This window comes from Gallus gallus, chromosome 5, assembly GCF_016699485.2.
Source record: "Gallus gallus isolate bGalGal1 chromosome 5, bGalGal1.mat.broiler.GRCg7b, whole genome shotgun sequence".
NCBI classification, from domain to species: domain Eukaryota; kingdom Metazoa; phylum Chordata; class Aves; order Galliformes; family Phasianidae; genus Gallus; species Gallus gallus.
Genome location: NC_052536.1, coordinates 50,081,950 through 50,103,972, shown reverse-complemented (window position 1 = coordinate 50,103,972; position 22,023 = coordinate 50,081,950). Strand labels below are relative to the sequence as shown.

Sequence of the window (22,023 nt, the reverse complement as noted above, 5' to 3'; positions counted from 1 at the left end):
CATAAAAGCTGCTTTTCTGGAAGTCCTGAAAATACCTTTGTTCTGGTAGAGTCCCAGTTGGAGGATCAAAAGAGTTTATCTAGAAGATGGCTCAACAGTACTTTCTCCACTTCGCATCCCTCCTTGAATCAGCCATCCAGGTAAATGTTTTAGGTGTACCACTCTCAGTTCCTGAGCTTCTTAACTGCATCCCACACCCACTATGCTCACGCTTTTCCACTGAAGCCTGCTAAGTCCACAGGGTGGTATATTTTGTTTCATAATACGAAATATGCAATAATGTAAGAAGTTTTCTTATTTTGTTAATGAAACCAAAACTTTCAAGATTACCCATGCTTAAATAATTGTCCAGTTTGTCTTTTCAGTTATGTTACCTACTGTACCTTTAGTTTTCCTTAACATGACAAGGCTGCCACATCATTCTTAATAAAAGGTAACAATGTGAGAAACCTTAAGTCCAAAAGCCCAGTCAGAACTGACTGAAGTAATACAGAATCATCAGAATTGCTTTTGACAGCAGTTTCCTATCTTTCATCTGGACTCTGACTTCAGCTGTGGGGATATGAAGGAGTTTTACAAACCAAAAGTGGAACTCTTGTTTTTGCCTAAGTAGATACATAGGATTTCACAGGTCCATCAAAGACTAAGACCAAGACACCCTACTTACTTAACTTTTAGAAGTCAGACCTCACAATTAACTAAGTTAACAATTAATTAGTTAACTATTAATTAACAATTAATTTGCATTTGATATCACCAGTGCTATACTGCTGCAACAGGTGTGCACTTACAGAACACAGATAGCCTCAAGTTTGCCTACAGATACAGCCTTTGTGCATTTTTAAATCAAAACCTGTGCAGATATGACAAAATGATTCATCTAAGCATCGAGAAGCATGTGCTCAGAGGTCATTATGCAAAAAAGAAAAGAAACTGGATTTACAGCCTTATACTCAAAAATTTATCAGTAGCACCTATAAATGACCCAATATCCATCCAACAAGGCTACACTGGAAAATGTTTTTCCCCTCCTTATCTGATTTCCTAAATGCGGTGCTGTTCAAGGGGAAAGCTTTATCTATCATCCAGCAACATCTATCTTGCCATAGAAAAGTGATTATTGTAAACAAGCACAAGAGAAGGATACAAAATAATGACTGGCATTTCTGCTTATCTTTCAAGTCACAATTAGTATCAGTGAATTTCCAGATTACCTTGAGTCAGAAATGTTCAAGGAAAACAAATTATTTTCAAGAACAGTTTTAAAATATCACCTACAAAACTGAGCAACAGTATTGATGCTAAGAGGTCTGCAGAATAAAACAGTTCTACATTTATCCAGTAACATCAAATTAATCTAAGATTTTTTGGAGAAGGGACAAAGGTTCAGACCTCACGGCATCCAACACAGTAAAATAATTGAATTGATTCAAGTCAAGATGCTTTAAGCAATGAGTGTTGATTTGTGACACTTGATCTTATAGTATTAAATTTAATATCAAGATGAAACTTGGGAAAGAAAATCTCTTTACCTACAACAGTTTTTTTTTTTCTCTCTCAACTACGCTGTATTCTTCTACGTGACTTCCCTAAAACAGAAATACTTGGAACTAAAGCCTAAAGGCTGTACCTCAGGCAGCTATATGATTCTGATTTTTAACACACTGAAAGATGAGTTCCTACTTCATATGGTAATGCTCAAATTATTAGAGCCTGAGAGTTAAGGCAATTTCTGTTACATAAATCTTCTTAGACTTTCTATTTTTCTAAGTATACTTCTAATAAATCTAACATTCAGAGAAAGTCTCCACACAAAGAGGACCATAAGGAGCATGACGCAAGAGCAAATATCAGTGCTTTCCAACTCAATTTCTTTTTTTTTTATTTGTAAATATTAAAAATCATTCAGGAGTGTTTATCAGTGTCTCAGTTGCCCTAGGGTACAAATAAATTCTTGGAAAATTATATTCCTTTCCTCTTACTAAAGAAGAAAACAGCTACGGCCAGGAGAAAGCAACATAAAAAACAAATGAAAACTTAAAAAATCGAAGTGCTCATATACACAGAAAAAAAAAGAAAATATAAAAAAAGCATAAGGACTAAAAGCAGTTCCTTTTGTTTGTGATCTTTGAGCTGAAAGGTGTGGCAGCTGACCTCCAGCTGAAAGCTTTGACAAATGCAACCGGACTGAAGTAGATTTCTTACGGAATTTCTTGGTTATCTTTTCGTTGTCATCTATCATCAAAAATCTCTTAGAAGAACCTCTCATGTTATGTAATCTCCTCCATGTTGTCTGAGTTGCCATACAAACACTGACAAGCCAAGTACTACATACATTTATTGTATGTTTTTTTTGGCTGCATTAAAACTTCAGCAGTTGACAGCCTTCTACCTTGGCTTGCCTGTGCTCAAGTGTAACAAATGCCTTCTCTGCGCACAGCATAAGGAATTACTTTCTCTGATTTTTTTTTCTGCTTTTAAATAGATTCTGTAGAATTGAGAGATGAAATCTAAAGAGTAACAGTATGCTCACAAACTGCTACTGTTTAGGTTCATCCCTTGTTTTCCTCATTGTATTAGTGTTTTAAAAATGTTGTGAATTATCAAGATCAAATAATTACTCTCATATCTCAGTTATTAAAGTCTAACTGTATTTATTTACTTTAACTGTTAAACTTTACCTCAGTTAATGATACTGGAAGTTAGACAAATTGTTCTATCAACATATATTAATTTGTGTCTAAAACTGTAATCCAAGATCATCTATTCATAATTTTGCTACACAGCTTTTAGCTGACTACTCTAATTTCTTACTGCATCCAATGATGTAAAATTTTATTTCCCATACCTGGAAATGAATAACATGTTTCAAATCATCAAGATAATATTCTTCAACAGCATAAGGTTTGCCTTCCACCTTAAAAATGCAGGCTGGATTCAGACCGTTTTGAGTTGGAATTGCAAAGTAATCAGCAATTTCTTCACAGTTGATGGTAGCAGACATCAATATGATCTGTTAAAAAAAATCCCACACCAAATGTAAAACAAATTTTGAAGCAATACACCGTACTAGATTGGAATCTTAGAATCTCTACCTCTTCACGCTACAATGGTCATAATTTGGTTTCTGCTGTTACGTATACTAGGAAAATTTAAGACAATCAAGACTGAATACTTTAAAACCCTAGATACAAGATATAGAAAAAGACAAGCACCTTTAAGGGAATGGCTCAGGCCAGACACCTAGGGCTGAAAACATGAAGATTTTTCCCTGTGGTTAAAGATCAACCCAAAAACATTTAGCACTCTTTCTTAATTTATGATCACTTCATGGACCTCAAAACAAGAAAGCATTCACTAAGTATTTGCACATCTAGTTTCACTGAAAAGTTAGATTAGATATTAGTATCTTCAGTTCAATCAAAAGATAGGCTTAGTCCGATAAGACTGTATATAACATTCCTATAGCTGTACTGATACCTGAGCCTTAAAAATTTGACTTTTTTTTCTTCAAGATCAAGCAGTTCAGAAACACTTGTGCAGAGATATGCCTAGAGTCCTATCAATTTCATATCAAAATATGCACAATGTGACCACTTCTCACATTCAGATACCCTCGAATGGACTTCTAGAACCTTGAATCATCTTTTGTGAAAACACCACCGTATTTACCCTGTTTTTATTTGTTGCCTAAGCAGCCATTACTAGACACCAACAGAAATGGCCCTGTTAAGTCTAACCCAGGAGAGTCATTCCAAAACCCTTAGGGGTTTTCTTACAACAATCCCATTCCGGAAAAAGAAATCTTAGAGCCAATCTAATGTCTGCCCTATAACACTAACAGTCTGCCAGAAAATTCAGAATTGCTAGCAGGTGAATCACAACGGGAGATCTTGCTGTCTTACCAAGACTTGTAAGCAACTTTTTCCCCTCGAAACAGGCCTCCTTCATTCCATGAATCCACGCACAGGAGAAGAAACTCTTTCATTCTTTGAATGAATTAGCTGTATTATGAAAGCCCCCTTGTATTTTCAGAAGGGGATGAGGTAGGAAACACTGGGCTTAGTATATTATGCGTGTATTTTTAAAATAAATGACCATTCCACTCTGCTAAAACAACAATTATGGGCATGAGTTCCCCTCTCCCCAGCATAAAAAACTGTAAGAAAATGAAAACTGTGGGAGAATGGAAAGCACCCAAAAATTAAAAATTGTCTTGTGTTTATAAAATATGAAGCTGTCTTCTGAAGAATCAGCTGCAGAGCAAGATATAAAACAGTGCAATCCAATGACAACTTTGGGAAATTTAATCAGGACACGGATTGCTTTACATTTACAACAAAAAAAGCCAATACAGATTCAAGTTACCTTTGTTTTGGACAGAATAGTTAGCATTAGGCTAACATTTGACTAAAGCACTCAAGGGACATACCACAGCCTTGCAGAATTTCTGCAGCCTCAAAGAGCTGCACAGAGATGCTCTGCACTAGCCTATTTCCTGCCTTTAATTTCTTACAATTCATGAGTTTGTTACTTTGAGACCACAAAGACTACGTCATGCTAAATCTCTGCAAACTGCTGTAGTAGTTTCCTAGCATGCAGAGAAAGATCTCAGTCAGATTACACTAACAGTTCTGCCCAGAAAATGCAATCCAACATTTCTACCTTTTGTTAACACTTCCTGAAGTTAATGCTACCGTATTTAGCCAAGGATAAGCACTGCCCTCAATACCCCATAGATAACTCTAGTCAAATCTCCATCTTGCACTTTTAGCCTTAAGCAAACTTTAGAAGCTAATTCATTTTAACATGAGGAAAAGAAAAAGTTCTTAGAACACACACTGGCCTGGAAAAGAATGCCCTTCAGGTTACTTGCTTAAGAAGAGCAGCAAACCAAATAATATTTAAGTTAAAAATAATGACTAATAATACAGTAAGCTTTTTAAAGCTATGCTCTCTGTAGATAAAAAAAAATGAGTTTATTTTTGCAAGAAAGAAGTAGAATATACTTTAACCTACCTTTACTGATTGTGAATTTGTACGTAACAGTTTACGGATTACCAAGAGCAAAAAATCCATGTCTTCAGTACGTTCATGCACCTGAAAGGTATCATCCACAGCTCAGTTTTCATCAACTCACCTTCTTTTGAAATGTCTCTTCCTATGCTGCTCGTTTTCATGTTTTATACACTTTTGTAATTTAGAACAATACATTTCCATAGCAGAAAGTACACCTTTAGGACTACGCAATTTAGTCTCATTTTAAATCTCAACACAGCTGTTCAGATGATTATAGCCTCCTTTGTAAAAATTCAAATGTCACTTGTCATTAAACTAGAAAGCCACTCACAAGCTCTAGATTTAACAGTAACTGAAGAGATAGCGAGGATTTTGAGGATGACTAAGAGAATTGTATTAGTAGGATCAAAACTGATCCTGGCAGGAAATAGTTCTTCTGCTTGTCTAAAAGCTAAGCAAATCAAGTAAGATTCCTTTTGTTCCCAATGGCTTCTAGTCAGGATCAAAATACACAACACCTCCTTAAAACATAATTTTTTCTCCAATTCTTTATGCATTCTTATATCCTAATCTTTTTTTGGTTATTTTTGTACAGGTCAATGATGGCTTTTACTCAACATTATCAATTTCTAACATATCCTTTTCTGTACTTATTACAGTTTGTGTACAATTAAGAACAGCAGGTTTTGTTTTTTTTAGATCTCAACCTTCAAAAGGTGAACGTTCATCCTTTTCAGGTAATGAGCAGACTTGAGGGTAACATATATGCTTATATTCACTATGAAAAACATTCAGCTGGGACACTTCCCAGGCTGACTGCTAGGAGTTGCTGTGAGGTTAGTACTTTTGAATCTAAGTCTTACTTAAGTATATCTCAGTGTGCCTGCAGTACCCTGATTGGTTTGAGAACTTCAATTAAGTATGAAGTTGAGGGTTACTAAAATAGTGACTATTGAGTCAAGATCAGTATCTGGGGGATAGGTGTGAGGAAAGCACCAGGAACTACAGTTTTGGCTGGGGAAGCAAAAAGCACATGCACACCTGAAAGCCAGGACTTGAAAGCTGTTGAAAGCAGTACACGTTGATATAATCAGTTCAGGTTAGAGCACTCAAGTAAACTAAGTCTAAAAAAATCTCAATCTGTTCTCCTGTATGAAGTGCCACATAACTTCACTCATCCATCCAAGTAGATTTAATTGTTTAATTCTTGCGTATTATATCTAATCCACATTTGTATGCCTAATGGTATACAAACCCTCAGTTCTAAATTTCAGTGCTCAAAGAACTCAGGGACAAGGCTTTTTTAGGAACAGTTAGTTTGGACAACTTATACAAAAAATATTTACTTATTTGTAAAAGTGGATGTCTGCATTTTGATTTCTTTAGCATGGTGAGAGACACAAGAGATAAGGATTTCTTAACCTCAAATTTGAATATATTTCCACAAACTTACTTCATCAACGAAGATGTGTGTGAATTCAGTTAGGCTTTTGGCACTAACTGCTTTCTGAAGAAGGACTCCAGTTGTCATGTACAGCAACCTTGTCTCCGCTGTGGATATGTTCTCTAGACCTACCTAACATGATGAAAAGAATAAAATAGACATGAACAAGTATTACATGTATTTCAGGAATATGGATCTGAAAGAAATCTAAACTGAAATAAAGTATAAAGGCATCAGCTTTACTCACTCATTTGAGCTTGGAAAAGCCTCTAAAGAGAAAGAACATAATTCTGAAACAATTTCAGTAATTGATGATACAAATGCATCCAATTACCAGAACACAGACAATTAAGTTTCTGCTGGCATCTAACTAGTACTTCTATTTGTTTAGCTTCAAAAGTTTACACATTTTCTTATGAATGTTTAAGAGCACAGAGCTAAAAAACTGCAATTCCATTTTAAAAGCGGATTTAAGATTTCTTCAGCACACTAGATATGATTAATAAGTAACCAAGAAAAAAAAGATGTAACCAAGAAACAAGATAGGGTACTTTTTCCTCTTTATTTTTAAATAAAATTTGAATTCTTCTTCTTTTTTTTTTTTTATACCTGGTAGCCTACAAATCCACCTAGTGTCCATGATCGCTCCTTGCTAATCCACCTGGCAATGCTGCTGGCACCAATCTTCCGAGGCTGGGTAACAGCAATGTTGCAGTAGATAGATTGCTCAGTGCAATAATCCAGAACATACTGTGGAAGCTGTGTGCTCTTACCACTTCCTGTTGCTCCTTGTATAATCACAACTGAATTGCTTTGTATCAGAGACAAGAGCTGAAACAATTGTTCAAAAAGCTTGTAAGTCTACAAAAGAACTCACAACAGATTTCAAACACATATGAATTATCAATAGCTTCCAGAAAGCTTAACAAATCTTCATAGAATATCATGCCATATTTCTCTAACATCTAAGGCATCAGATCACAGAAAAGATAATCGGCTCACATTCACACTTGTGTACTTCACATATAGTTCTATAAACAAAACACGGTAATGTTTCTTCCCGAAAGGATATTTCTGCAATGGTTTTGTACAGTGCACAAAGCTTTCATACATTGAACAAAGCCACACCTACAATGGAGGAGTTCCCGTCTGAGGGAAAAAAAAAAAAAAAAAAAACCAAAAAACTACACACAAAACCCCCAACCTAAACTAAAAGAAACCCAAAAAACCAACCAACGAACACCAAAAAACAAACACACCGTGATTTTCAGATTTATTCCACAATGAAAGTACAACATGATTACCTCTTCCCTGTGTCTGGCTACAGGCATACAAGCGTATTTATGGTTAGTTGTTACTGGTATAGAATTCCAAACACCTGGCTCACAATTAGGCACTGAAGTATCTAGTAAAAAATAATTGAAAGTAAATTACAACAGTATATAATGAGAAAGATGAGTAGGGGAACATAATTACTGTATTTGAAAACCTACCTTCTAGAAAGCTTAAATCACACATGGATATAACAGAATTAATTACCTGTAGTATTAAAGTGATTTTCTCTGTTGTTTTACTAGCAGCTACTCTGGGAGGATGTTGCTTTGGTGTATGAACCACCACCAGTGTCACAATCACAGAAGATTGAGGTGGGAATGGACTACTGGGGATCACCTAGCCCCATCCCCCACTTCAGCTAGGGTCACCTGGAGCACACTGCTCAGGTCCACATCCAGGCAGGTTTTGAGTATTTTTTTGAGTATCTCCAGAGAAGGAAAAGGAGAGACACCACCTCTCTGGGCGAGCCTGTTCCAGTGCTCTGTCAGACTCACAGCAAAGCAAACATTTTTCTCACGTTCATATGGAACTTCCTGTGTTTCAGTCTGAGCTCTTGTCCTCTTGCCAGAAATCACAGAAAAAAGCCTACCTTCATTTTGTTGATACTCTCCCTTAAGTTATTCATACACATAAATGAGATCTCAGTCTTGTTTCTTAAAGGCTGAACAGCCCCAGGGCTCTCAGCCTGCCCTCACAACAGAGATGCTCCAGGCCCCAGTCATCTTTCCGGCCCTCTGCTGGACTTACAAGATCCCTGTCTTTATGGACCTGAGGAGCCCAGAAGTCCCACAGTACTCCAGATGTGACCTCATCAGAGCAGAGTAGAGGGGCAGATCACTTCCCTCACCCTGCTGGTCACATTCTTTTAAACGCACCCCAGGTTACCATTGGCCTTCTTGGCCACAAGGGTACACTGGTGGCCCACAGTCAGCCAGGTCCACCAGGACTCCCAGGTCCTCTGCCAAATTCCTTTCCAGTAAGTCAGTGCCCAGCCAAGGATATCTACAATGCTGTAGTTTTCTGTGCTTTCCTCTGAATTCAAAGTAATGTAAACTGTACAAAAACACTGTGCAAGTGCAAAATCTACCCCAGTTCCCACAAACTCTTTTTTAAAACAGTAGTGAAAAAAAAAACCCATGCTTTATTTACATTTTCAACTTGGTCTGCATTTCCCATAATACCTACTGGACCCACAGTGAAAAAATAAACCATACTTTGTGTTGCAGATCATTATTTTTCTACCTCTTCACAATCAAGACAATACTGTTAAGTAACAGTGTGACCTTTTGATGCGACATTGCTGCCAAAAGACTGCAGCATATGGTTAGTCACAGTTTACACTGGGAAATAAAGCACCAACTTCTACAGTGCTACCATGAAGATCAGAAGTTCATTGTCAGACTGCCTGTGACAAAAAAAAAAACACCAACTTCAGCAGGTGGGGAGAGAGGCATAGAAAAGGAAAACGAGGGCAAAGCTTTGGTACGCAGTAATTTTGTGAAATAAAGTTTGGCTTAAGTGATACTGAAATTAAGAGCGGAATTTCTAGAATTGTTATGTATTTCAATGGCTTTCTCCAGGTGTAGCAATGAAATTTACTTACATTTTTGCATATAAATAATACAAGCTAAAAACTTCACTTTTTTATGTTGAGGTTTTTTGTTGCTGTTGTTTTTTAAAAAAAATACACACAGTACTGGCAATGAAACCTATTACATCTTTTTAGAAGGGAAATATTTATTGTAAAATAAAGGTCATAACCTAAACACAAAATGCCCAATGCTGGACAGTTCATTAAGGCACTCTGATAAAGTATGAAAAAAACACTCAGAACACTCTCCAACAAGAAAGATTTTTCACCTAGAATCTGGGTAATAAGAAAAAAGATACAGCTTATGCAGTTATTTACTTAGCACTACAAAATATATGAAAGAACTTAGTATTTTCCAAGGATGGTGATATTAAAAGTGTCCTTTTTAAAAGGTTTTTGGTAAAGATTCTAAATATATTCCAGCAAAACTCATATATAGCATTCTGTCACAGGAACACTGTCAAAGGCTGACTGGCCTCCCTCTGGCACAAACATGTCACTGCTGAGACATCAGTAACTCTGCAGGATTTGACCAATGCTGGAAGAAATCTCAAGCTGCTAGAGAAAAGATCTTGGTGTCAGCATAATCCTGTAGATGTAGGAAGGCTGTGTTGCTTTATCATGTTTTCCAGGTAACGATTACATTCGGTGCTCTAACGTCTTAGCGCATATGGTTTAGAAAAGCATAGTTTAATGCAAGAACATGTCTCATGCTGTTGGAGGAAGTCCAGAGGAGGGCCACAAAGATTATGAGAAGGCAGGAGCACCTCCCGTGTGAGGTCAAGCTGAGAGAGCTGGGGCTCTTCAGCCTGGAGAAGAAAATGCTCTGGGGGGGACCCTATAGTGGCCCTTCCAGCACCTGAAAGGGGCCTACAGGAAAGTTGAGGAGGGACTTCTTTATAAAGGCAGACAGCAACAGGACAAGGGGAAATAGCTTTAAACTGGAAGAAGGCAGATTTAGATTAGGAAGGAATTCTTTACTGTGGGGGTGGTGAGACACTGGAACAGCCTGCCCCAGTGAGGCTGTGAATGCCCCCTCCATGGAAGCACTCAAGGCCAGGCTGGATGGGGCTTTGAGCAACCTGGTCTAGAGGAGGTGTCCCCGCCTATAGCAGGGGGTTGGAACTGGATAGTCTTAAAGGTCCCTTCCAACCCAAACCATTCTGTGATTCTATGCATTGAAAACTGACACATTGGCCCATAAGGTATTTATACCACACAGCACTCTGGGACCTCATTACATAAAAGATGCACTAACAGTTCTTTGACTCAGATAGCCTGCACCAACTGTGAAACTGGACTAATGGGCCAGGGAAGAACCACTGCTAGATGTTCTCTTTTTCAGCTAATAAATATAAAACTTTTTTTTTCCTGGTTTTGTTGTTTATTTATTTTAAATCCACATCAACTTCCAATTCACAGCAGTATTTCCTAACAATAACTCCATTTCTTTCACAGAAACACTGCAAATATCAATTCCATTTATAGTTAAGCAGGCCACCAATACCGCAAAATTAAATTCCTAAGTCACATTTAATAGCCAGTAGACACAACCGATTCATGGCATTTCCCTAAATTAATCAAAACCAAAAGTACTTTCAGAAATTAAACAGTAAGGTAATATATGGAATTTGTTGCTGTCCCTCCTTCACTAGTAAAGTACACAAAAGAAAACAGATTAACACATTTCTGACCTACAACATCCTAGGCTTCTTTCAATCCCGTTACTCAACGTTTTCAGTCTCCTACAAATTTTATTTTACAGAATACTGTCTCTTGGTTCTCTTGATGTGCTTCGGACAGAGCACTGCACATGCTGGACAGGTCAACCACAACTGCTGCCTCTCAGCTGATAATTAGTCAGCTAGCTGCAGGATCTACCTAAATTCCAAAGGTCAAGAAATTTGCAAAGGTGTGGAAGGACACTAATTTATAAAAAATTTCTCTGTGTTCCAAATTTTGGGAAATCAGCAAAGGGATTTAAAAAAAATTAAAAAATAACCAGACAATGGCACACAGAACAGACCAACCACAAAGATGTCCTTTCCTTGGGAAATCAACTATATTAATAAATTTGGAAATTAAGAAGCACAGTTAAGAGTTTGAAGCTAAGCTGTCCTGACAACTGAGCCAGCCTCATTCTGCTTGTACCGGAGCTCCTAGGAGAGAGGTGCAATTAAATTTCTCTCTAAAGACAAACAAAACGACCATTTAAGTACACACAGAAATAACATAAAGAGGAAAAATGGGAAAAGAAAAAGACACACTGAATGCAGAGTGGTTTTTCTTGCAGATATTTATCTAACATATCCGCATTTATCAATGCAATAAGGCACACTTATGTGCACAGATTTATGCAGTAACATCAGGCACTGCTGTTCTCAGAAAATAAGGTGGTGGTTTTCTTTTTAACCACAACTTGCACAAATGTACAAACAAGGCATCAGATAAACAGGAAATAAGCATGAGATTCAGTTTTGTTTGAGGGAAGATAAAGAGAAGATGGAGGAAAAAGGACAGGTACAACTGAAGTTATAGTAGGAAGTGGTTTTTTTTTCCTTGTTTCACTTTTACCTTGTTCACACACCAACTGATCATTTCCAGATGCATCTCGTATTTGGGCCTCCACTTGTCCGTATTTTCCAGCACATTCAGTTTCACTTCTCTCAGAGGTAGGCAGCCTAAGCAGAAAAGAAATGACAATTCAATGTGTAATTCCTAATTCTACAGTCACAGATCTCTCTGGGAATAACAGCATTATACAGTACATTCAGAAACACTACGTCAAGTAGCACCTACTTTAATGAACAAACTTCAGAGATTCATTTTGTCCTTGCATTAAGATACTAGCCTGAGGAAAGTGCCACATTAAATCTTGTCTGGATTTAAAAAACTGAGTTCCCAAAGCATCCTCCTGTAAGTTCTTAAATACCCAGGAATTTCTCTCCTGATGAAAGTCTAAGATTACTTTTGAACAAATATTAACTGGTTCAGTTTCACAAGTTCTTGTCAGAGAATACACACAACTCTGGCACAATTCCCTAAACAGCAGAGGTGGAAAGGAATAAATACAATCTCCTGACTGCTTTAAGGAAAGAACTCTTGTCTTTGAGCCAAGAGATGACAAGGTACCAAAAAGAGAATGTTATGTAAATCCAGAGTTATGCCATTACATGGAAGACAAAGTCTATACATAATAGAATGATAGGCAGTAAAAAAATTCTGTTCTACATACATAGCATGAAGAAATACAAATCTATTTCTGTAGAGAATAAGGTAGTACACATGCAACAACTGTATTTAATAACAAATCATAAATGAGTCTAAGTATTGTAGAGTTGTGAACATGAAGTCAAAACCAGGGTTTTATACTTCCATTCAAACTCTGGGCCCAGCATACGCTTTAACTATGTAGCACACAGCAAATCCGTTTCTCAGTGGTTTTATCTTTCAGACATTTTATACATGGATAGTGCAATAGAAGCCTCTATTTCTTGATCCAGAGATTAAGCAGGATTGACCTGAAAAAAAATCAATTAAACTTAACAGATTTTTAATATAACACTGTCACACATTTCATCATACACTTAATTCACAGTGTCTTAATGCCAGAAGTGCCCACCTTCTCTAGTAAGAGAAACTTTTCGCTAGCCTGGTTGTGCTACAGACAATTAGATTCACTGAAATCAGCCACTATTCCACCGACAGGAAAGACCAAGTATTTATCACCACACTGCTGTCAACAAAACATGAGAGGAAGGACACAAAAGCCTACACAATGGCTTCATATCCTTTTCTAAGGATATTTTGTTGACAGAGCTAAGGCAATGCTTCCCTAGCTCTTGAGTCTCTCTTAGCATAGAGCTCACCAGGATTGCACACATTCACACAATTGCCCTGTGAGGAGCAGTTGCCAGCTTATAGAAAGCAGACTGCAGCAGGCTGACCACACCGACCCTTCTCAAACACCTGGCAGAGGGAATACTCTGCAACAGCCCCAGGCACTATTTAGAAGAGTTCACAGACATACGGACAGCCCACCTGTTAGGTTCTTCTACTGACTAAGTATTAAACACAAATAAAACCAAAAATTTGATAAAGCAATTAAAACTCAGCATGGGAATTTAAACTGCAGCTGAAATGACTTAATAAACCCTGTTTTAAATAATACTGCATATATTCAGATAGACTCCGGGCTCACAGGACATGCTCCCCATCACTGCCTGTGTAACTCCAGGAAAACGAGGACAGTGTGACCTCAGTGAGGTTACATCAGGTTTTTATTTGGGTATCTGGCTATTTTCTTTCAGATGTTAAGGTTTTTGTCTTCAGAAAGCAGCATGCAGTAAATAAACCTCAGGCTATGCAATGAATAAAGAAAATGCTTAATAGCCACTCATTAGTAATGAACATTGCTCAGTCTATGCACTGATTCAGGCTACAGTCTGAGAAAATCATATGTAATTGGGAAATTGCATATGAGCATAAGAAATGAACAAACAACCTTAATTACATCATTTCACAGTATCTTAATGTTGAACTTTGCAACTTTAGTAAAATAAAAGGCTTACAGCATGTACATACATATGTTTTAAGTAAATAGAGGAAAAAATCCTTCTGGAGCCCTCTGGCAGTCTTTTAAGTCATCAGAACAATGCAGCTCACGTAATCATTGGTAAGCCATCATCAACTGTTACATAGACAGAAAGGAATGGAGTATTTTTCTGATGAGATTCAACAAGCATTTGCTGACAGCAGAGGAAAGTCGAGATGCAGACAATTCAAAACCATTCTATGAGAATAGAGGACACCACTAATGAAGGGGCTTTGCCAGATACTCCTTATGAAGCATGTCTGTCCACTACATTGGTTCTCCCATCCTCACTTCTATTCCCCATGATGCAGTGAATGCCTGCCTTTCAGGATACCTGCCCTAAAACAGCATATATTCCTTAGGCCCTCCAGATTCTCTTGATCCTAACAAAACTACAGAAAAATTCAAATCATTATTTTGATTTAAAGAAAAATCAGAAGACTTGAGATGTTCTATTTTTCCTTCCTTTCCCCTCACAGAAAAAAAGGCGAGTTTGACCTCCTTCAAATCCAGAGCACATCTGCACATTTCATCCTCAGAAGTGGACAGATTTCTACAACAAAATCTGCAGCAAACACATGACATGAAAAATTATCATCCTGAATGGATGAAAGCTGGCAGAATTATCTACCACTGAGAACATAATCAACCAGTAATGTCACTATCAAGAGTTACTTGTCGTTGAGACGTCCTAACAGCTGTACCCAGCTCAAAAGCTGTACCCAACTCAAGACCTACCTCAATATACCCAGAAGTAGCAGATGCAAGAACATCAAGCCTGAGCAGCAATGGCCAGTAAATGGCTTTCCAACACAGGTTAAGACAATGCTTACCACGCCTCTTTATGAAAGTTAATTGGTACTGCTTGTTACAAGATGATGGGATACTTTCTCTGCTGTTTACCACACAGTTTAACCACTATAACCTTTTTCTGAAGTGTGACTGATGTTTGCACATCTGACTGCTTACACTTCCAGGATTTGATTGGGAGAAAATATTTAAACCCAATCATGAAAATACTTTAAAAGGTCAAATCAGCGTCATGAACGCAAAATTAAATGTGGCTGCCACTTCAGGCAGAATTAATAGAAGGCAAACAGTTTAACACCAGAAATTGTTGACATATCCAATTTTAAGGGCTCTCAAATATACTAAGGGTGCTTTTCTTTAAGTAATTTCAGATAGAGAAAGGTCTTCCTTTTCTCCAAGCTACAGGATGACCTCTAGTAAGTCAACAAGGCCATTATAACTGAATAGCACTCAGTACATTTTCTATCTGAACATAATTTGGAGTATTAAACAAATCACTCTTGCATTCACTCATTTCTCAAAACAAGAGTCAGTCGCCCAATCTCAGTCACAAGTGACAGCTGATTTACTTGGCTCTTCTCAGCGACATACACTAAAAAACAACCAACCCACCCAACCAATGTATGCACTGAACAACTGACATCTCTAGAAGCGATGACTGGAAAGGAAAAAAAAAAATGAGGAGAAACATCCAGTGTTGCTCTCTGTAAAAGAGAATAACACTGGATGCAAACCAGACAGTATAAAGAAAATATTCAAATACGTAATGATGTTTGAAAGATTCCAATGGTTGCCTATCAAATAAGAAAAAAAAAAATCAGGTAATTAGCTATTTAATTTCAGGGCAGAAGCTCCTATCAGGAAGACAAATAAAAAGGAAGGAAAAAAAACTGTTCTATGATGGAAGTTTTGAAAGATTCTTACATATGTACTTTTGCTCATTTATATTCTGCCTCATTTGCCATGAAAATCTCTCTTCACACAAGAGTGGAGCTGAATGTAAAACTTGTGTCACTCATTTCACAGATGATGAGAGGACTGCCCTAAGTCACGGCTCCTACCACGCGAGCTGACCACCTACTGAGAGAACATTGGGGGGGATGATCACTTAAAGAACACTGAGCACACAGAGCAATATTTTGCTGTACAAATTTAGTACAATATATACTGTAGACCATTTCAAAGTCTCTACTCTGAAACTAAAATAATGTGACACTTTACATAACTGAACATTTGCCATGACAGTAAATAACCTTCCTCTGGTGTTACTGAAGGACATCCTAGGAATGACTCCTTTTAACTGGCAGTGGGCATCCCAGACTTTCAGAAGTCTGGCCTTACCTGTAGATTTCACCAACTTTAATTGAAAACATACTATTTCTCAAAAGCTGTAATGTTTCACTCTAGGAAAAAAAAAAGATGATTACTTGAAGTCAGAGTGAGTGAAGCTTAACCACTGAATACTAAAATACATATTTTAAACAATTATTTACATGTTAAGAATTGATGCAATACTTGCTTTTTTCCCCACTGAAGAGGGCTGTTCTAAATACCTCGTTAGCTACTCAGCGATCAAGTCTTCATACAAAGGCATCTCAAATGCCCACAACAGCTCCTTCATCACAGCAGTAACTCTGACACCTGTTATAAAATCTGAACTACAGAGAGAGGAAGTACACTTGAACTACTCTGCAAATTCAAAGCATTGCAAGGGTTCTGTAAAATGGTGGATTGCCCAGATAGTTCAAGAAGTATTAATTCTTGGACGCAAACCTCCTGATTAACCGAGGTTGGATGAAGAATAAGTATAGCCAGGAAAGAGATGTATTAAGGTTCTGGAATAAATTTATTTGATACCAGGAAGCCCACAGGATAAAAAGCAGGAACACACTTTCAGAATTCATTACATCCCTTGCCTAGAAAGTTCAGAAAACAAAGTATACTCAGGTTGTTAAATGAAAATAAAACAGAAAATATCCTCCAACTGACATTTTATATGATACACACAAATCATTAGGATTAATTTACTAATTGATACTTCTCTTCTGTAAACAACTGTTCTACTACAGCAGGAAAGTAACTTACAGTTCTTTAAAGATGAGAAGTTACTCATCATTACATAAATAATGTTGTGGTCTCATTTGAGTACTACACTGTTTTAGACACGAACACCAGCAGAGAAAGATGCAGAAAAGGGAAATGAAGAGATCCAGAACCTTACGTCCCTGAATTGCTTTTAAAAACACAGCATCCCTGAGTTTACAAACCAAAACTCAAGACTGCCACAAGTATGCAGTAACAACTGCATTCCATTTGTAATTTTATTATAAGACTGCCTAGCAATTTATGAGAGGAATCAAAATAGAGGCTTCTTCCTCCAGGATAAATCGTAACAAGTACAACTACTAACCACGCTCACCTCATCAAGGCCCCACTATCTGTGAAAGTCAAAACTTCCATCCCAATACAGCGCTGCAAAACCTCCTTCACCTTCTGTTCCCAATGTCAAACTCACACACGCAGTCATCTCTTCCTGAAGGCAGATCTCAAACATGCACAGAACTAGAAGTAACATGATTTACTGCTCTCCTTCCAGGGGAAAAGTAAGCATCATTCACAGTATCCTGGCACTCAATGCTTTATGATACAACCAAAGATTAGGTTAAAAAAAGCCACTGTTGTAGTTTTCTCATTTAATTCACGTCCACACCTTTCAGTACATACATCCTTAATTTTCAAAGGTTTTATGCTGTACAGCAGTTTTTTCCCCCCCACTGTATTCAGTTGGAAAGTAAGCATTGACACGGCAACCGTGCTGTAAAGGAGGTGGCAAGGAACATTTTAATTTCATCTGAAAATCTGTCAGGACAGTTCTGTCATCATAAACCTAGCTTCCTTCCTTTTTCATAGTACCACATACAATGCAATGTGAAAACCTTCCACTTGAAGAGGATTAATACTGACATTTGAATTTTTCCAATGTATAAGTAGTATCAGTTTTAATAACAGCCCTACACGTCATCCTTTATGTTGCATGACATCTAGAATTTTGAAATTTACAGAAGCCTTGTTCCTTCAACAGCTCAACACACCAGTGGAGGCAAAAAAAGAAGGAACAAAAAAATACTTACAGGAGCAAAGACAGTCATTGTAACGAGAAAGAGCAGAAGAGAAGGCACTTAGTATGTCCACCTTTTAAAATTAATAGGAAGAGACCAGATAACTGGAACGGAAAATGGCTGCTTCAGCGACCTTTAGCGTGCGTGATGCCATCCCTGAAAATGAACCTTAAAAATGGATATGCTCAAAAAACTCATCAAGGAAAGAGAGAAAAGGCAACTGACAGCCAGTTGAGACAGAAGCAAAGTCTATGGTAAGACTCAAAATTCCGGGCTTTTTACAGCAGTTTGACTTCAATTTGCATTTCTTTATCATTTTATTCCTTTAATTAGATTAATGCGTCTTTCGTGGCACACTGTAGGTGTTACAGACTGGCTTCTCTGAACACATTTGAAATGTTAATTAAAAATGCTAAGAGCTATGCTATGCGCAGTAATGAAGAAGTGTAGTAGCATGAGACAGAATGAAATTCAACCAGAGAAAGTATTTAGTACAGCAACAAAATCCTGAGCAACTGCCAAATAGCTCTCTTCCATCAACACTCGGTTAACAAAGGCTTTAGATGATCTTTACCAGAGAAAGACTATTCTTAGCTGTTCACAAGTGACAGTAGAACAGCCTGACCCCCCTCCCCAACGGGAGAAAAGTCTTCCAGCATCTGAAGGGCCTGGAAGTTTAGTTTGATGATAAAAGCAACATAGTTATTTTTAGCACTCCACAGGCATAAAAATACAGCTCTAAACTGTGACCTACAGCTATGCACAGCCAAGCATCACATCATACGACAGCCTTAACTTTAGCTAGAAGCACGTCCGCAGTTGCTTCAGACAATCATTATTCATCTCACTGCCAACAATACCTTCGGATGGATTTAGCAACAAGCATTTGAAATTGTCACCATCTTTTTTTGAATTGCTGCCATCGGCAGAACTCAAATCAAAGGTAGGAAACCTTAATGGACTTTGTAGAAGTATTAGGAAGACCATGTTAGGTTAAATGGATTACTACTGCTCTTGGGTACAGAGGATGAAAAAGAACTTTAAAAGCAGAAAAAACTTAACGTGTCATACACACAACAGAAAGACATTTTAAGCACAGTTTGAGTGAATAAAAAAAAGAAAAAACCCTTGTTTTCTTCCACCAGTAGTAACAGCCTGGGAAGAGGACATGCTACAGTAGGAGACCTCCAAGCAAACTCACCTGAGACAACACTGCTCAGACAACTGCAAAGGTAATTCATTATGTTTTTATTCAGATTCGTGTGCTTCTGTCTGCATGGTTTGTAACAAACTGCAATTTGTAAATCTATTCCACTAGATCTGCTTCCAGAAGTTACGTAAACAAGAGTGTATCAAATATAAGAAGTGATACAGAAGTTTTAAAGAACAGGATAGGCACAGAGTTACAGCACTGAACTATTTTATTTTATTTTTTTTTTTACTTAACACGTAAGCATTGCTTCAAATGTTTAATTTTTTGTAAGCATCACCTCTACTATCCATATAAAAAAAAGTTAAGTGATTTCAAGATGATAAATATGCAGCTTCAAATGCCGAAAAATCCAGATTCCTAACTGTTAATTCAGAAAACATGAGAAATAAATATATTATTTATATATATTATTATTATAATTTATATATATTATTATAATAAATATAAAATGTGAGCCTTGTCAGATTTGATACTGATTTGGTGATTACGATTTTTTTTTTCCAATTCTACTGCAAAGTACTTTAATATGAGGAACAAAGCTTCCTTTAAACACTCACCTGCTTAAAAAGAAGTCTACAGGTACAAATGCTACCCGTCTAACAGCAATAAGCAAAGTTTCTTTTTCTTTTCCCCTCACAGCTTAAAGATGCCGCTTTTTGGCTGGATGAAATGGCCAAAAAATGACTCCTACAAATCCTCAAGGTATCCTGGATCGGAACTAGTTACAAAAACCCTGCTGAGGGAATTGAAATGGCACCTGAAAGAGCGTGAGAGGTTAGTGCAAGAGATTGAAAACGAACAAAAAGTCCAGAAAAGTGGCATGGATTACAACTGGTTGAAGAACTACCAAAATCCTCAAGCAACAATTCCAGCTACTGAGCAGCGGCAGCTCGAAGTTCTGTGCTCTCAAATCCAACCCTGTCAGACTGGAACTGTTCTCAGCAGGTAACCATTTCCTATTCCTCTTACTTGGAGTAGTTGATTTTAAGTAAGTTTTAAGTAAGTTACTCCTCCTGCCTAATCCAAGCTCATATACGGCTGTGATCTTCTTTCTAATTGAGGAATGAGCAGCAATCTGAATATCTCTTTATAAGTGTTTTAGAGATTAGACCTGTGCTTTATTACGTCGTACATGAAAAAAGTTGTTTGTTTTTTTTACATCAGGATTTTCCCAGTCTAATCTTAAAGGAAGCCCTGCATGCTTAAGACAAATGGCATCTCAATACTGTAGTTTTTTCTTCCACTATTCATCCCCAATATTTATTGAATTGCAGCCAAGTATCAAAAAAATCAAATTAATGCAATGTACCGTTAAGCCTCGCTGTACAAAATACTTAAGTCTGTAACACTAGAAACATCGGTGTTAAACAGAATTCCATTCTGAGGCAAGAGAAAAAAAAAAAAGGATTACCATGAAAAATTCTCCTATACTCATATTTAAATATACTTTCTAGGGGCACACAGAAATGACAGAAGAATCCTATGTGCCTTTTAAAGCCCAGAATATACCTAAGGGCAAAGTCAGTTTAAATCAAGTTACCCAGATGGCGAAGAAAAAAAAGGAATACTGAATAACAACAATCCTCAAAATAGCTGGATTGCCTCCAATGCATTGTTAGAGCTCTTTTCCTTTACAATCTTCTGGGGGGGGAGGAGGGGGAGTGGGGAAATGTGGCAGCAAGGAATAACTGACATGAGAGCACGGTCATTTCCTCCCCCTTTCCCTCTCCTCATTAGATCAGCAAGGAAACATGAGCATTGTCAGCTCCAATGATTAGACCTCAATGCTTGTTTGTTTCTAGATTTCGTGAAGTTTTGGCAGAAAATGATGTTCTGCCTTGGGAAATAGTCTACATATTCAAGCAAGTTTTAAAAGATTTTCTTACTACCATCGAGAAGGAAAACCAACAAGAGCAACTGGTAAACATGTGGAATACAAATTGCTCTGAACACTTCAGCCTGCGTGGAGACAGCTCTAACAGGTCGGAGAAAGAGGAAATCCCTACAGTTTCAAGTTATGTTGACAAAAACACACAAAGCATGTTTCCCACTTTCTCTGATAGGATCTGGAATCTACCATACTACTACCCATCAACTTAAGTTGCTTTGTGTTTCTTTCAAAAAAAGATCTGTAGCTGTCGGCCTTCCTTCATTGTAATGCCATCCACAAACATAGCAATAAGAAATGCATCATGTCCCCTTTTTTATCTTACGAGTTCAGAAACTAAAATCCTTGATTACAGCTAGTATGCACTATATAAACTTGTAGTATGAACTCTCTCCTCTTACCTTCAACATTCCTTGAAGTTGTTGTGTTTGAAGGAACCTTTTAACCAAAAATGTAGACGTTGCTGATAAAACAAGCATTTTATTTTGGCATATCTGTAGATTCAGAAGTGTAAACAAGAAAAGACTGCTTTACTGTACTTTGGAGTATTTTGAGGTAGCACCACTCCACACATTAGTAGGCAACAACTTCTGTATTTACTACATAGCTTCTAAGCTCTACAGGGAATTTATACAATGTGAGATTTCTTTAGTATACCTGATGTTATATTAAATGGATAAGTACCTTTCAGAGCTGAGTATTTATTTCTCAATTTCAAGAGTAAGTCCTAAAGCAAAAGCAACGTAAAATAATATTTCACTGCACGTACAGTTTCTTCATTTGTCTGAACTGGGCTGCGCTGTGAAATCCTGTGAGATATGAATCCAATGAAATACTGTGAAATCCAACAACTAAACGTAAGCTTTGGATATTTAAGCACTTTTAACAATTAGCTCTCTACCCCCTAAGAAATTCATACATGATTTCATTTCAAGAGGTTGCACTTCTTGTTATTTGAAGCTACCCTGAAAACCAGACTCCAAACTGCAGCATTTTGGTAAGTCACAGTA

General features: G+C 37.3%; 2 protein-coding genes across 5 annotated transcripts in view; one reads left to right on the top strand and one right to left on the bottom strand.

Moving 5' to 3' along the window:
* TDRD9 (tudor domain containing 9) overlaps nucleotides 1-22,023 on the bottom strand; it is a 52,376-nt gene that overhangs the window by 27,666 nt on the left and 2,687 nt on the right. For 3 of the 4 annotated variants that reach the window (XM_004936387.5, XM_015287833.4, XM_040701305.2), the window contains exons 2-7: nucleotides 11,964-12,070; nucleotides 7,768-7,868; nucleotides 7,073-7,294; nucleotides 6,473-6,595; nucleotides 5,020-5,100; nucleotides 2,849-3,013 (exon numbers count right to left, since the gene is read on the bottom strand). In XM_004936387.5, the coding sequence (XP_004936444.2) occupies nucleotides 2,849-3,013; nucleotides 5,020-5,100; nucleotides 6,473-6,595; nucleotides 7,073-7,294; nucleotides 7,768-7,868; nucleotides 11,964-12,070 (799 nt within the window). The remainder of the gene's footprint in view (nucleotides 1-2,848; nucleotides 3,014-5,019; nucleotides 5,101-6,472; nucleotides 6,596-7,072; nucleotides 7,295-7,767; nucleotides 7,869-11,963; nucleotides 12,071-22,023) is intronic. The other variant, XM_046942586.1, reaches the window with a different exon arrangement.
* RD3L (retinal degeneration 3-like) lies at nucleotides 18,739-21,777 on the top strand. Its single transcript, XM_004936386.5, has 4 exons — nucleotides 18,739-18,855; nucleotides 19,058-19,144; nucleotides 19,765-20,070; nucleotides 20,928-21,777. Exons 3-4 carry the CDS (start codon nucleotides 19,772-19,774, stop codon nucleotides 21,223-21,225), a joined length of 597 nt encoding a protein of 198 aa, XP_004936443.2. The 5' UTR covers nucleotides 18,739-18,855; nucleotides 19,058-19,144; nucleotides 19,765-19,771; the 3' UTR covers nucleotides 21,226-21,777.